This window comes from Triturus cristatus, chromosome 12 (genome assembly GCF_964204655.1).
Source record: "Triturus cristatus chromosome 12, aTriCri1.1, whole genome shotgun sequence".
Lineage (NCBI taxonomy): Eukaryota > Metazoa > Chordata > Amphibia > Caudata > Salamandridae > Triturus > Triturus cristatus.
The window spans coordinates 213045463-213061850 of NC_140595.1; the positions used below are offsets into that span (position 1 = coordinate 213045463).

General features: G+C 44.2%; 1 protein-coding gene across 1 annotated transcript in view; it reads right to left on the reverse strand.

Annotated features, from left to right (window-relative positions):
- The window catches only part of LOC146773099 (chymotrypsinogen 2-like), a 39479-nt gene extending 24375 nt beyond the window's left edge, over positions 1-15104 (reverse strand). Inside the window, exons 1-3 of the mRNA XM_085637523.1 lie at positions 14999-15104; positions 4602-4705; positions 1291-1370 (exon numbers count right to left, since the gene is read on the reverse strand). Of these exons, the coding sequence (XP_085493649.1) occupies positions 1291-1370; positions 4602-4705; positions 14999-15050 (236 nt within the window). The 5' untranslated portion in view covers positions 15051-15104. The remainder of the gene's footprint in view (positions 1-1290; positions 1371-4601; positions 4706-14998) is intronic.
- Between the last annotated feature and the right edge of the window lie 1284 nt (positions 15105-16388).

Here is a 16388-nt window from a genome sequence, read left to right on the forward strand (position 1 = left end):
CAGTGTCACAGGCTCACTAGTAGCATTACAGGCCCCTGGCACATGTATTGCCCCTTTACTATGGACTTATATGTAAATTAAATATGCCAATTGGGTATAAGCCAAAATTACTACGTTTAAGAGAGAGAGCACATGCATATTAGCTCTAGTTAGCAGTGGTAAAGTGCTCAGAGTCTTAAGTTCAGCAAAAGCAAATTCAGCAAAAGGTGGAGGACGTAGGCAAAAAGTTTGGGGGTGACCCTGCAGAAAGGGCCATTTCTAACACGCATGTGCTAATGTTTCAGTCCATATTAGTTGTTTGCTTTCTTACCCTGTGAATTGTGGCATTTTCTGATCACATGTGCAAATTGTCATGAAAATGTGTCTGTTTCAGTGCCAGGGCTGGTTGGCCAGTCCTTTATTTGTTATTTTGATTCCTTTTATAGTTCCCCTCAAATTTCTTTTCATCTCTCTTTTCATTTAACATTTTCTTAAGGGGATGCTACAGCTCCCTGGGCAGTGTTAATGACCTGCTTGTTTGTCGTTCATTTCATCCATGTTGCTACTTCCTCTAAACCAGGCAGCCATTATGGAATACTGCTGTCCACAGGGTATCATTGCTTTACCATTCCAAGATGGCCAACGAGTTTGTTTTAAAGTGCCAACATGGCCACCACATTCATAACCAAGCTAGGCTGTGTACAGTACCACTGCAAGCTGGGCACCCACTGCAGTTTAAGTTGAGGTATTCCAAGCATATGCCCACATTTTTTAATGACAGCATGATTATCTTTTAATTTTAAGTTTGTATGTGCTTTATAATGATTGCTTCAGAGGTTGAATACATTAATGAGCATGAGTGAAAAGGTGACTGACATAATCTATCTATGATGACTTATTGAGCGCTTAAAACTATCAGTGACACAAAAAGCACTTCCATTCTTAAGCCAGACTCATTGGCATCGCCATGCTTCTTTTTTGTAGCATCTATTTTCAGACTCTTATCACCTTTTACTACCCCATACTACTGGGCCGCTAACAGACTGTAGAATATTCTCTCATAATTTCCAGTGCAGCGGAAGGACGGACCAGCCAATATTACAATGACCACAGCAATATACTCTGGTGGCTGAGCCAAGATGTGATTGACTATGTTGCATAGCAAGTGTCTAAGGTCTCAAGGTAAAAAATACCCAATGGTTGAAGGTGGCTGACCGAAGCCCCTTAAAGTAAGTATAGAATGCAGCAAGTGCCACGAAGATTGGCACAAGTGCCATTTAGGTGAAACCTTAAAATCACATGATACAATACCTGACGTTGCAGTGGGCTGCAGTCACCACCCAATTCTCGCTAACGAGTGAGCCACCGCAGAAGTGGAATCCAGTGCTGTCCTGAAAAATAGAAGGGACTGTTAGCTACAGATGTCAATGACTGACAATGCCTTTTGCTCGCCTCAACTCAGAGGTGTTGTTGCCACAGTCTAGGGTGTCTTGGAGAACTTGCAGAGTGCGTGCATTTTTTGTATATCAGTGTAAACCCCCACATTTCTACACTGAATATTACACCTTCTGAGGGTCATAGCAGAATATTGGGACAGACTCACCTACAACAGGCAAACTGCCCTCTTATAAATCTGAGTGTTAGTGGGACTTTGTTAGTTATGGAGAAGAGAGAAACCAGAAGTTTCCAGTTTTCTATACTCTTCACTCTCCTATGTTAAGCTCTGTATCTACTCTCAACACTTCTCTATTTTCTGTGTGCACATAAGGCCTCATTGAGTGGAAGGTGGTTCAGCATTCTTAGAGTCTGAGGGGTCTGTTTGATAAGATTTTGAGCAATGTTTACGTCACAAAAGTGACGCAAATTAGAGAAAAATCTTTTTAACCTATATACTTTCCACCCCTAAACTTGTTTATCGCTGGAAAATCACTTAAAAGTTACGCAAAGCAGAACTTTGCGCTGCTTTGCATTACTTAGCACCAAGGGGGCGTTTCACGGGTGGTGCATGGGCGTTCCCATGCAACCACTCAAGCTTTATGACGCTAAGCCCTATTTTCTTAAAAAGTGGACAGTGTTTAGCATAAAAAAATAGCACCTATTTCAAGTAGGCACTATGAAGGAGTAATGCTTTAATTTCTCCTTCCCTTTCCGACTTCGCATGTGCGCTGCACTGCAAAGCAAACATACAAAGTGGGAAATAGTTTAAAGTTAGTCTGGGCACAGTATTTTGTACTGGAAGGCTTCCTTCCAGTGCAAAACCTGTGCTAGACTCATGCAGACACCCTTGCACTATGGTGCAAAGGTGTGTGCGTGGTGCACGACAGCTAATTTCTGCACCGGCGCTAGGGAGAGGGTAGGAGGGTGCCATATTTCTGTACATATGGTACTCTCTTGCTCTCTTCTTCTCACGCAACCCAGCACAACTGTTTTACCTACTGTGCTGCGTTGTGTGAGATTTTGGTAAATCTGCTGAGTGTCTGAAGATACACCTCTGCCACATCGCTCTATCACCACTAAGACCGGAGCAGTGTTACCTCATTTAAAGGTTTTCAGGGAAAATTGAGTTGTGAGTTCTGGGGTCGGCTCTTATGTTACTTCTAAAGACAGACATCAAAGCAGGGTTTCATCTTCGGAAGTAACATGTCTAATATCATCCACACACTGGGGGTCATATTTCTTAACAAATCACGCAGCGCAGCAACTCACCTTGCTGCACTTCATGATAGGGATAGAGGAGGAATGTGCTGTACTTAACATTGTATGAAACATTCAATACTTTTCACTGCGCTAGCGCGCAATGTGCTGCCTAGCGCCAACACAGGCACCCTTGCACCATGGTGCAAGGGTACCTCCGTTGTAGGCATGATTGCTTTTGTGCAGGAAGGTGCCCCTTCCTGACCAAAAACAATCCTCAGAGTCATTTTCCTCTTTCTAAGTGTGCTGCAGAATACGAAGAGGAAACAACGAAGAGAAATAAGGATATTTATCCCAGTTGTGCCTCTTGGGGTAAGGTCAGCTCTGACGCTTTCCCAGGCCTACCACTCTTAGTAAATCTGGGAATTCGCCAGATTACATTGGTGGATGCTTGGCAACATCCACGCTCCACCCATGTAATGCTCTCACCACGCAGTGTAACGCAAGGCAGTGACTTGTGCTGCCTTGCGTTACACTTGATTTACCAAGTCATGCAGGGTTGCCTTGCATGGTTTAGTAAATCACATTGTAGGTTTTTCACTGCCCTGAGAGGCTCAGGACGACGCAAAACCTGAAATAATTATCCCTCTGGGAGTTTTCTCATAGGGGACATTTCAGGACTTTCTTTTTGTCTTATCTGTCTTAGACTATTTCATAAAATTTCTCTGATTTCTCGTACATGACACTTAGGGGCACATTTATCAATATTTCACGCAGCGCAGCAAGTCACCTTGCCGTGATGTGTGAAAGGGCAGGAATGCGCCGTATTTAACATTATACTATGCATTTCTGTCCTTTCCTTGTGCTGGTGCACAATGTGCTGCCTTGTGCCAACACAGGGACTCTTGCACCATGGTGCAAGGGGGCCTGCGTTACAGACAGGATTGTTTTTGTGCAGGAAGGGCATTTTCCTCTTTCCATGTCATAGAAAGAGGAAACAAAGAGGAGAAATAAAGATATTTCTCCTTATTACACCTCACTAGGGGAGGCGCAGCTTTTGCCACTCTCCCGGGTCTAGCATTAATGGTAAATCTGAGAATGCTCAAAAATCCATGAGCGGATGTGTAGGAAGCCCCACGCTCCACCCATGGAAAGCCTCCTGGGGAAGAGTAACACACTGAGTTGCGCTACGTTGCATTACTCTAGAATCATCAAGGCACTCAGGGCCATGCAAGGTGGACTTGCATGGTTTGATAAATCTTACTAAGTAGATGCGTGGCCCTTGCACCACGTTTTGTGGTGCTAGGGCAGTACAACACTACGATACATTTGCCCCAAGTCTACTAACTACTGGCTCCCTGCAAGGCAGCCCCTCTGCTAGCAACATGTGTGAACAATGTAATAATAATTAGCCAAATGTCCATTTGCTTTCATCAGTTGAAGCACACTGAATGAGTTTTTGTCGCGCTCCTCTCAGAAGGTATATTTCACACCCTCAGGTGGCACAATTTGACTAATGCCTATGTATACCCAATAGAGGGCTGATCCAAGCAGGGGCATAGCTTGGGGGGAAGGGGGTGGGGTTGGGGTGTCACCCCCCCTAATAAATGTATTTTCTGGTAAATATTCGGGTATGGGTGCTTTCAGTCTGGTATGGTGAGATGTCTGTTGGATTTCATCAGGAATATAAACAGGGAAAAATGCACACACGCTCTCCCTCTCTCTGTTTTGAAAGTCTTCAAAAATGTTTATTTTACAAAATATTGTGGTTTCTATTACTTTGGACTCATTCCCAATCCGCATTCCTCTTCCTTTCTACTTCCCGTTCAGCCCCTTTCATGCGCCCTGCTTGTCGTAAAATTTATTTTCACATTATATGATTGTTCTAAAATCTGAAGCTCTTATTGGCCAAGTTATCCCCTGGTAACTAGGGGGCCATCACCGACTTTTAGTGCATCACTGAATTGGACAAAAAGTTGGCTTCTCACCTGCAGTGATACCTGCCAGGGCCAGGATCCGGGCACGGCCTCCTCACCGTTCACAATCCTGGCATAGCCGGAGAGCACAGGCTTGATGGCGGGAACACCGCAGCCTGAGAAAAGCAAGGCAAGACATCTGTGACATCCGCTGCAGCATTCATGCATGACAAACACTTGCAGCGGTACATGCAGTAGGAAAGAAACCATCTGTGGGCCCAAACGGGATGCAGTGGCTGCCCGAACTCCACAATGCATTTAATGGACACTGCTTACTGTACTGAAAGGTCTGCCCAGTGACACTGGACAAACGTGCATTTTGCCCTGGGGCAGCCTTGTTCAATGATGCTAAAAACCCCTATCATGCCTCCTGGAGCAGCCCTCTGGAATGGTGCTGATGCAGACATGCCCACTGGGAAGAGGCCAACCATTCCAATTGGCAGAGGTGCTGCCCGACCCACCCCTCGATACTCACTCCTACAGGGTCTCCTCTAACCACCAGTGCTGGAAAAGCTTGTGTGCTGGTAATCTGCCGCGTGAACCAACCCTACTTCCTGGTGCTAGGACTGGCCTACTGGCAAGCAGTAGGCGACCCTTCTAGACGAGCCCTGCCAAACAGACTTTACTAGGACAACAAGATTTTGCTTCATCACGTTTCCTATTTATCAAATCTAATACAAGTCAGTCAGCTTCTTATGACGCTAATATTTTCTTGTGAATAATGACTAGTTGCCGAAGAGTGTCTTTGTAGTTTCTTTATTGGTCTTAGATACAGGATGGTAATCATGTACATCAGCCCCTCCAGGAGCAGCCTGCCTGCTGCTCAACTCATCCACACAGGCACCCAAACATTCCACTCATGTCCATCACACCAACATTCCACTCAGAACACTCACACTGGCTGAGCAGCTAGGAGCCAAGGTAACAGTGAAAATGGGACCAAAACCCATCTTGACACCCTTCATGTAAGGGTCAATTCAGTGCAGAAATGGGACAGTAACCCATAAAGACATCCCTCGTGTAAGGGTGTTTAATGTCACTTGTGTAAATGGGACTGAAACCGATTTGGCCACCCCTCTTCTAAAGGTCAGAAAATAATAGAAATGGACTTCAACCCATATTGACATCCCTCATGTAAGGGTATGTCATGTGGAGCTTAGAAATAGGACTAAAACCCATTCCCGTCCCTCATGTAAGGGAATGTAACGTGCGATGCAAATACAGGCCAATTCCACCCATATGACAATCCCTCCAGGAAAGGTGTATAACTACAAACCTAGAGATGGGTGACCACCACCCACTTAAACATTAAGACCACCCTCATGTAAGGGTACCTAGAGTAACCAAAGAAAATGGGCCACTCCCCGGCCCATAACACAATCCCAAGAGGAAGGGATATGTATGGTCCAATGTAGCAGCGTACCATAAAAGGTCATGTAAAATGTCAGTTTCACAACCAAGCGTAAAAGAGAACATGCAGCCATACAAATATAGCTAAACCACCAAAAAATAGTTTCTCCTGTAAAAATCTTGAAGTTCATCCTGACCAACCATGAAGAATTTTACGAAACAAACCACATATATGTCACTGCATCACCACAGTAGCACCACTTTTGAGCAAAAATAAACTTGCGCACACTAGAAAAGCACTCCATATGTTGCAGCAGAAACCCCCTAAAGAAAAAAAAATGCTCATTATGAAAAGCAATCATGCAGAAGTAAAGTGTGACTTGGCAAAATAAACACTTCGCTGGTACGCAAGCTCTTACCTGAATAATACCACTCAAGGCACACACTGTTGTATTGCTAGCAAGGTGTGACAAAAAGAAGTTGGCAAGGAAAGGAGCAGTAACAAGCATTGTAGCAAGTTCTTATGGGAGAGGAATGACCAAGGACGAGCGAAGTTGCAACTTATCGATGTGGGAAAGGTGGTGAAAGTATCCAGTTGTACCAGAGCTATGGAAATTCCCCAGCAAAGATCATGTTGGATTGTCTACTCTGACTGCAACTGATATTTTATGCTGAACGTAGTGAGGGAAACGGGAGTCATTTCAGGATTTTACAGTTAGCAGACCTATTCCTCTGCTTGTGTGGCTTTATGCTGCTTGACCCATGGTTGGAGTGCTTTCTACTGAAGACTCGGACAGCTGACACATTTCTGATATCACCCTTATGGAATGCTTCTTAGTGTAGTGTTGCCCTTTTAAGATAATTTAGGGAACAAAAGCTGCAAAATCACCAATCCAAACCTCTCGGTCTCCTGGATGACCGCCTACGGAAACACCTTGGAAACTTGGGTAGCTTGAAAAAGGCAAGATTAATGGGGACACCAGAACGGCAGCAAATAGTGAAAAACAAATAGCAGCCATAAAACGAAGCTTGAATAAATTCTTGAAAAAGCTTCGCTGTGACAGAGGGGAGAATAAATGGCTGCAAACTCAGGTGGCGGCAATACTACTAGAATACAGGAAAGCTATCTACGCCCAAAGGAGAGAAGAGGAGGCCAAAGGATGAGCAAAATTGCACAAGATAATAAAAGGATCAGAAGAAATTCTGGCTATGGATTAATAAATGCTCCAACTCCAATTGCCTGGTGTCTGTTGCCAACACTGCCACCACGGAATTTGGAAATTCTTATATCAAAGGCCTATATGTAGACCACCCGGCCGACTGCTGCGCTCTTAAGGCTTCTGAAAAGGGATCCAATAGGCAAAAGGCATCACCAAGCTCGGCCTCCTCAGACATGGCATCAATAAGCCCGGCCCAAGTAGTGTCAGCCGTCAAGTTGATGCGAGTAGGGGGTGCCCAAGCTGAGGTATATAAATGGGCCTCTACCCGATGGGCTGCAGTATGGTCCCCTTATTCCAGGAATACCTACTGAGGGCAATGATCCCTGAGTCATGGAGAGGCTCTCTCTTGGCCCCTGCCCACAAGAAAGGCCCTCAATTATGCCCTGGAAACAATCAGCTGATCGCAGTTCTCGACACAGAAGGGAAGTGCTTCACTAGCATTTTAAACTGGGAGCTCCAAGCCTGGGGGGAGGAGGAAAAGGAGTTGATTCCCCTGACACAAACCGGTTTTCAAAAGGGTTGTCACATCAAAGTTAACCTTATCTACATCTCCCACTTGAGTGAATCTACTGTGGCTGCAAAAGACAGGACCCTATACGCAAGGTTTAATGATTTTCACACAAAATTTGACAGGATATAAAGATTAAAACTCTGGTTAAACTGAACATCTGGAGCATCCCTCAAAATGTATTAAATGCCATAATTGCATTATATTCTGACACCTGGGTAAAGATAAGAGTTAGCACCGGATGGCCCACCTCTGACAAAATCTGGACAAATCAAGGCCTGAAGCAAGGGTGCATACTGGCAACACTATTATTCAACCTGTACTTGGCTGACCTGTCAGGTCACCTGGCGATGGTGAGGGCATTCCCACCAAAAGTGGATGGCCTCGAAGGTCAATCATTTCAGTATGCAGAAAATACAGTCCTCTTGGACCCAACGCCGATTGGCCTTCAGAAGCTCTTTAATTTGCTCACCAGATACTGCAGGATCAATAACCCGAACATAAACATAACGAAAACGAAGGTAATGATAATCTCCCACACACTGAAAAAAGGGGGACATGATTTATTGAGGGGAAGGCCATTGAAGTGGTTGATTCTCATAAGTATCTGGGGGTATGGTTGGAGCACAGAGGTCATTTGACACTACACATCTGCGCCCACCAGGGGGCAGCAAACTCCCTAGAATGGGTATTTTGCAAGCTTCAAAAACCACTGAAGAACCCGGATCCTTGCCCCGAAGGCGATGGTAGGAGGATTTTGCATCCCATTACCTTCAAGAAAGGGAAATGACATTCAGAGACAAAATGTCCGACTGGACAGGGCACAGTCCTTCTGTTATCGAAGAGTTTTCTCGCTTCCAAATTGTACATCACACGCCCAAATTCGACAATAGTTTGGGTTAGCCTCGTAGCACTGGATACTAAAAGCAAAGTTTGCCGCCTACAGCCTTAAAGCCAAGCAGGCGAAGAATAACGCGTTAAAAAACATAATCCGGGAAGTGATAAGCAAACCGACAACAAACTGGCAGAAGTACCTAAATCATGCCATAGAGGCACTGAGGCATGTGACACGGGGCGGTGTCCCTGACTGCCAAACTGCTGATCAAACAAGCAAGGCTATTATCAACCGAACATGACTCACTAGCCATGAAGAAATTGGTACCTGGAGAGTAGGCCTCTACTCTCAATGAGCCTGGGATCCTCCCATACTACCTCTCTCTGCCACTTAGCTTGAGCATGAAAGCTCAGCTCACGGGCTTGCAATTTGGGCTAATCCCTTTAAAATCCTATTGGTACGGAAGAAGGAATCTAGATGACTTTGACAGACATTGTGCCTCTGTGCAACGGGAGAGGAATCGTTGACACATACTTTGTATCTGTGATAAGTTGCATCTGTCAACTCATATGGCACATTTTAAGTGTTAGGTCCTGTCGAGGTGTCGTAGAAGTCTGTTTGAGAGGGGATTCAGCTCAGCTAACAGCCTGTTTTGTGACATGTATCAAATCTGTAGCCGCTCTGTTTACTGTCCCCAGGCCTTCGATCCTTCTCCATGCTGAATCGCACACTTTTATAATGTTTGATCTGTCAGGGTTGGAAAAGCTTGTCACCCAATCCTGCCCTCATCTGGAGTGCGATCAGCGACAGAAGGGGGGAAAAGGGCCTCTCATTATTTATAATGTTTTTTAAGATGTTGATTTTAGCCAGTTGCTCTTCTTTATATGTCTTTTATAATAGCTTTAATATTTTTTCATTTCTTATTCAATCTGTGCATCCCTCCCCCTGTTCCGGGGACTTAGATTGTACTGATTTTAATTAATCATGCGATAAAGATCTATCTATCTATACACCCCACTGTTATCGGGATAGCCTTGCTCAGGTACATTAAATCAGCCCTGTCAAATGGGACAGTCCATACCCCTAGTACTGAGACAAATGTATTTATTTGCACTAGACCAGCCTACCCACTGGTATTAAGGGAAAGAGCCGTAGCTATCAATATGGCAACAGGTTTGCACGAGAGTCCCTGGGAGTAAGGGGCTCACCTCATTACCAGTTTACAGCAAAACCAAGGGACGAGGGGCCCAAACTCCTTGCTTGCATTAGGGCACACAACATTCTTGCTACGCCTCTGCAAGGCAGCCTATGTCACTGGTACTGAGGTGCCAATTGTCACTATTAAGCACTTGCATTGCTGTGACAATTGACTCACAGTAGGCAATCACTATCAATTGTTGTCCCCAAGACTTCCCTTTTGCTCCTTGCATGTCAGTCTTACACTGTGTGGAACGTGCTAAACTCTAACTTCATCTCGTCACTTGTCCTTTGAGTTAGAACCTAGCTTCGAATATCAAAAGACTAACAGCCATATTTGTCAAAGAGTTGCGTCGCTCTTGCACCATGCAATGGGACACAAGAGCGACACAACTCCTAGGTTTATCAAGCCATGCAAGGCCAACTTATGTGGCCCGGAAAATGCTTCATAAAGCTAGAGTAACGCTCGCAGCACAAACCACTGCGTTACATTACTCTGCCCCAGGGAGGCGTTCCATGAGTGGAGCATGGGTGTTTCCATGCATCCACCCATGGACTTTAGCGCATTTACAGATTTAACATTACTGGTAGACCTGGGAATGCGTCAAAATGCTATGCCTATGGTGGGGAGGCAAAACATGGAGAAACATCTTCATTTCTCCAAGTTTTTTTATTCTTTCTACGTGTGCTGGTTCAGCAGCACACACAGAAAACGGGGAAACACCTCAAAGGATTGTTTTGTGCAGGAAGGTGCCCCATACCATGTGTACTTCACATCTTGCTGGCCACACCCTGGATGGGATCTTTACAAACAACGCCCTATTAAATGAAATAAGCTCTGTATCCCTGACGTGGTCAAATCTTCACACAGTGAAGTTTGACATAATCCTACCTCATAGAGCGCTCTCCAACAAAATCTCTTAGCCCTAAAAGGTCACATGCTTGGAATAAAATTAAAACCGATAAATGTAACCAGGTTTTGGCCCATTCTCAGCCCGAACAACCAGAGGATGTAGATCAAGACACTCTAAACTGTTTAAATTCCGCCATTACCACCTTAGCTCTTGTTGAGATATCTCACCATCATAGAAACAAACCGTCTGCTCTGTGGTATATGGATAATCTTAGAATGCAGAAAAAAGAGCTAAGTGGAGAAGGGATTATAGTAGGGAAGAAAAAGAAAAATATAAACAATGTATGGGGGAGTATAAGTCTTTATTTAAAAAGGAAAAATCTGCTTACTTCACACAAAAAATTGAATCTTTAAAAAATTCAGTCAGTGAGGAACTTGAACGCTCTCCCCTGTAATAATCTGGCAGGTAGCAGTCTGTCTTTTTTAACACCCTTGCAGGTTTTTTTTTAGACAAAGTAGAACATATCTATAACAAGTTCACTTTAAATAAGGGATCTATCCCAGTTGGGAATAAGCCTTCCCCTTCTGGATCTGGAAAGACTACCTTCACGGAATTTTCTGCTATTACAACTTGACAGGTAAGGATGCAAATTAAATCTGCCAAATCCTGCTCTCCACTTGACCCGTGCTTCATCTGCAGTGGCCAAACAAGGACCTGAGATCATTGCCACTAACCTAACAAATATCTTCAACAAAATGTTCAAGACAGGCTATTTTCCTAAACAATGGAAAGTAGCCTCTGTACCTCCACTAATAAGAAAAACTAGTCTGAACCCGATAGATCCGAATAGCTACCGTCCAATCTCCCATCTTCCGTTACCAGCGAAGATTGTGGAGAAGGCCATGAATAAAAAATTGGCATACTTTATCCAGGATAATAATCTTCTCGATCCCACACAGGTTGAATTCTGAAGTGGTTACAGTACCGAAAATGCCCTGATCAAGGCAACAGAGGAGATAAGGGCTGCTCTTGATCAAGGAGGGAGGGCAGCCCTTGTTTTACTGAATTTATTGGCAGTGTACGATACGGTCAATCACAACTTGTTGATTGACCGTCTCCATTACATGGGGACCAAGGGGGCAAAACTGACCCTATTGAGGTCCTTTTTTTCTGGGAGAGAGAAAATGGGGGCCTTAAAAGAATTTGAGGCAGAATTACCACTTTTTCACGCAGCGCAGTGCAGCAGCCCCAAAAACTATGCTGTGCTGCGCTGGGTGAAAAGGAGAGAGGAGGAGAACACCAAATTTACTGAAATATGGCACTCTCCTCCCCTTTCCCTAGCACTGAAACCCGCTGCCGTGCGCCACGGAGACAGCTTTGCGCCATGGTGCAAGGGTGTCTCTGTGAGTCTAGCTTAGGTTTTGTACGGGAAGGATACCCTTCCTGTACAAAATATTATGCATAGACTGACAAACCATTTTCCATGCAGCACACGTTCAAAGTCGAAATTAAAGCATTTCTCCTTCTTTGCCCTACTTTAAAAGGTCACAGTTTTCTGAGGCTAAACCCTGTCTACTTTATTTAGTAAATTGGGTTTAGCTTCAGAAACCTTGGGTGATTGCACGGGAATGCCTATGCTTCACCCATGGTCCGCCCCCTTGGCTATGAAAAATACAAAGCAGTTTTGCGTTACTTTCACATTATTTCCAACGCTAAAAAAGTTTAGCGCTGAAAAGTAAATAGGAAAAAAAGACTTTGTGCTGATTTGCATCACTTTTGGGATGCAAACACGGTGTAAAATATTACTAAATCTCCCCCTTTGTTTCTGAACCTTTTTCACAGCCATTCGGGGTCCCTTAGGGGTCCTTGCTAAACCCAACGCTGATTAACGTTTATGTAATTCCGCTGGCTATTTTGATTAGGTCTTTCGTTTTTTCTTTACCATCATATGCTGACGACGTGCAAATTGTCATTTCCTTGTCAAGCAGTGATGAGAATACAGTGACTACATTTCATGACTGTATGCAGACAGTCACTAAATGGATAAATAACAAACTGCCTGAAATTAAATTCCGGGTAGAAAGAGTCATCCTCTTCAGCAACCTGGCTTCTATTTGGTCTTTATCCTGGTAGTCGGAGGAGTTAGAAACTCTCCCTACCCCAGCTAGGAAGGTAAGAAATTTAGGAGTTCTAATGGATAACTAGCTCACTTTTGGTGATCAAGTTAATGCTGTTATCTCGTCCTCCTTTTACACCTTGAGGTTTAAGAAACAAATTCCTCCCTTTCATACCTCCAGGCGCGCATAAAATTGTTGTAACAACTTTAGTGCATTCAAAAATAGATTATTGCAATGGTCTTAATGTAAACATGCAGCAACAACATCTGAACAAACTTCAAACCTTGCAAAATGAAGCCACACATCTGTTGTCAGGGATCCCCACATTTCTATCTACTTCTCGAGTCATTCATAAATTACACTGGCTCTCAATCAGACAGTGGATCAGGTTTAAGGCCCTGTGCACTGCTTATAAAGCACTGTACAATTCTGGCCTGGATTTTTTTAAACATAGTTTCAAATGGTATGAGCCAAAAAGGAATGTGCACTCATGGGGGAGTAAGAATCCTACAGTCCCAAGGTTCAAACGTGTACTTGGGGCAGAAGAAGCTTTGTCACATGTACACCGAATGCTTGCAACCTCCTGTCCATTCACATTAAATCTCTGCCCAGCCTGTTATCTTTCAGGAAAGCGTTAAAAACCTGGGGGCTCATTTATGAGCCCCTGCGTCACTTTTGCGCCACCGGGGCATTACTTTTTGTGACGCACCAGTGGCGTAAAACATGCGCCATGTTGCGCCATATTTACAAAGTGACGCATCTAGGTAAATGCGTCACTTCGTAAACCCCTGCGCTACATTACACCTGCGCCAGGTATAATGTATGCAGGGTGGGCGTACCCCCGCAAGAAAGGGTCGTAGGAGTGGCGCAGCGAAATTGATGAGATTTCGCTGTGCCACTACTAGGACGCCAATGCGTCAAAACCTTACGCCTGCCTCATGGCAGGCGTAAGGGTGACGCAGGCCCTTTCACATGGGGTTGCCCCATGTGAAGGGAACATTGCTGGAGTTGCGTCAGGCTTCCGACACAACTCCAGCAATGCGCCACTTTTTGTGCCGACAGATACGTCAGTCCTTCCTTGCGACTTGATGCGTCATATTATAAATATGACGCATCATTGGTGTCGCAAGGAGGGTGCACTGAGAAGTGACGCATCGCTGCTTTCATGCAGCGATGCGTCACTTCGCAGAAATGAGGCCCCTGGTTTTTCTGCAATCAGAAATTTTTCCTATCCTGTTCAGCAGAGCCAGCGCCAAGAAACCTCGTAATCGTGTGCTTTAAAAGTGGCCTTAAAATTAACATTAAATATGGCAAATTCCTGCCGTCTCCCTGTCACACATGCAGCGCATAAAGGTGTGACGCTGCACTGCTTTGCGTGAAGTTTTGATAACTATGGCCCAGGATGACTACATAGTCACCATTCGCTACACCACTTGTCAAGATAACCACAGGCCTGGGATTTCCATTACGCCACCATTATGTATGTAATTTCCACCATTCCACGTCACACTTTTTGCATGAAATTCTGCCATTATACAACATGGCATAATTGAGGTTTGCTTGGATCAAAAATATCCTATTGTAGGATCTCGTGAACCACACAAATTGACAGAACCTCACGGCTCATGTTTGTGACTCATGTTCACTACACTTTTGTTTTTTTAATTTGTTTGTAGCGCAAAGTGGTTGTTTGTAGCGCAAAGTGGTCCTCACGTCAATTTTGGATAGGAGGATGCACTTCTTGTTTAAAAAAAAAAGGAGAAAAATGCCATTTTGCATAATGTTGCATCATTTGTCAGAAATGTTGTGGAATTACACAAAAAGAAATGACGCAAATTTCACACACCGTTAATAACCATGCAACCATTAAGGGAATGACTGAAGTCTAGTGTTAATGCTCCTACATCACGCAATGTAATTTGCCTTCATGGATCTTCGAGGGCTCCCATCATCAATATACGTTGAGTCACAAAAGGCAAGGTACTCAATCCACAGCTAGCGCTTGATGGAATATATGAGCAGGAAGCAGTACATGGATTGGATAGGCTCACAAGCCAGACCACGCTAGTGTCAGAGGAGAACCTCTACAAGGGCTAAAAGCAGAATGTCTGTCTATGAGCGGAACCCTACAGACACCTCCTACTAGCCTGATGGTGAAGAACATCTCACCGAAGGTGCTACATGCTAACAAGCACTGTCTGATCAGAATGGTACAAGCAATGCACTCTCTGTCCTGGCAGGCCCTGCTTGTGAAAGCCCAGCCACTAGAAGAATACCCATATCTTCTAGGTGGAGCTTTCCCTTTAAAGGAAAGCCATTGGAACTTACCATATGCAGCCCCAAAGAGGGCGACACAGGACAGGAGCCACAGGAATGCCATGTTTCTTTGGGGTCAGTTTCAATTGGGCATTGATGAAGGAATCCTCAGTTCCTTTTATACCTTCAATTGGCCAATCAAAGACGAGCTCCATTTTTAGCTATCTTAACAGATAAAGGTTGTGAAAAAGGTGTGGGAAGGGGGCCTGCAGGCTCTTATCGGGAAACCTTGGGCAGATAACAAGAGCTTGTTTAAAGAACGCGCATTTCCAAAAAAATGTTTAACAGCAATGTTAGGAAAGATTCGTTACACAGACGATGCTGGTATGTAGCTACGGTTAGGTCAGAGACTCCATTGAAAACCAGTTTATGTTTTCTTAATAACTTTGGTGCCATTCAACAAATCTGCATGAAACTTTCTTTTAAAAAGTTAATCCAATTTGGGTTCAGCATGCAAGTTTCGTGCACTTCCGTCAAGTGGGAGGGGTGGAGATGAAAAGGGGAAGGACGTCATAAGACGCACTTTCTCATTGTTCTCCCATAGGAAATGTCGCTACATTCAATTGGCTAACTGGAATTGCACAAAATTTGTCAATACCTGTACTCACGGAAATGCCTTTGCTTGGTTTGGCCTAAATCCATTCAGTAGTTTTTGAGAAATTAGCATTACAAAAATACATGAGGTGGGCTTAAAAGGGCATATTTACAAGGGCATTGCGCAACAGGAACATCACTTTTAACAACATTCCTGTGGGGCAATGCCCTGCCCCATATTTACAAAGTGGTGTTAAACTTTGTAAATATGGTACCCTTAAATGCAGATATCTGCATGAAAGGGACGTGCATAGGGTGTTGCTGTGGGCGTTCCACTACAACACCCATTACTTTTTGGTGCTGCCCCAAATTTACGAGGGTGTGTAAATCTGAGGCAGAAATCCTTTTATTTCTCCTCGTTTTTGATTTTCTATCTTTGTTGCATTCTGCAGCACACATATAAGTAATAAATTGGCATTATTGGTTGTTTATGTGCAGGAAGGGACACCTTCCTGCACATAAACAAACAATCACTCTTTGCAATGCAGGCACCCTTGATCTATGGTGCAAGGGTGCCTACGTTGGGCTAGGCAGCTAATTTTAGCGACAGCGCTAGGGAAAACACAGGGGTGCGCCATATTGTTGTAAATAAGGCACACCCCTGCATTTGTTTAATGTTGGAGCGCAGCGCTACCAAATTTGGTGCAGCTCCACGCTCCATCATTTCATTGTACATATGCCTCAAAGTATTATAAAGTTAGAGCTATCCAGACCATTTGCAGACTCAAATTCAAAAGATAATTGGATTTGATCAGACACAGGTGCTTTTTTGTCTGTCATTAATATCAGATCCACTAATATAAAACTC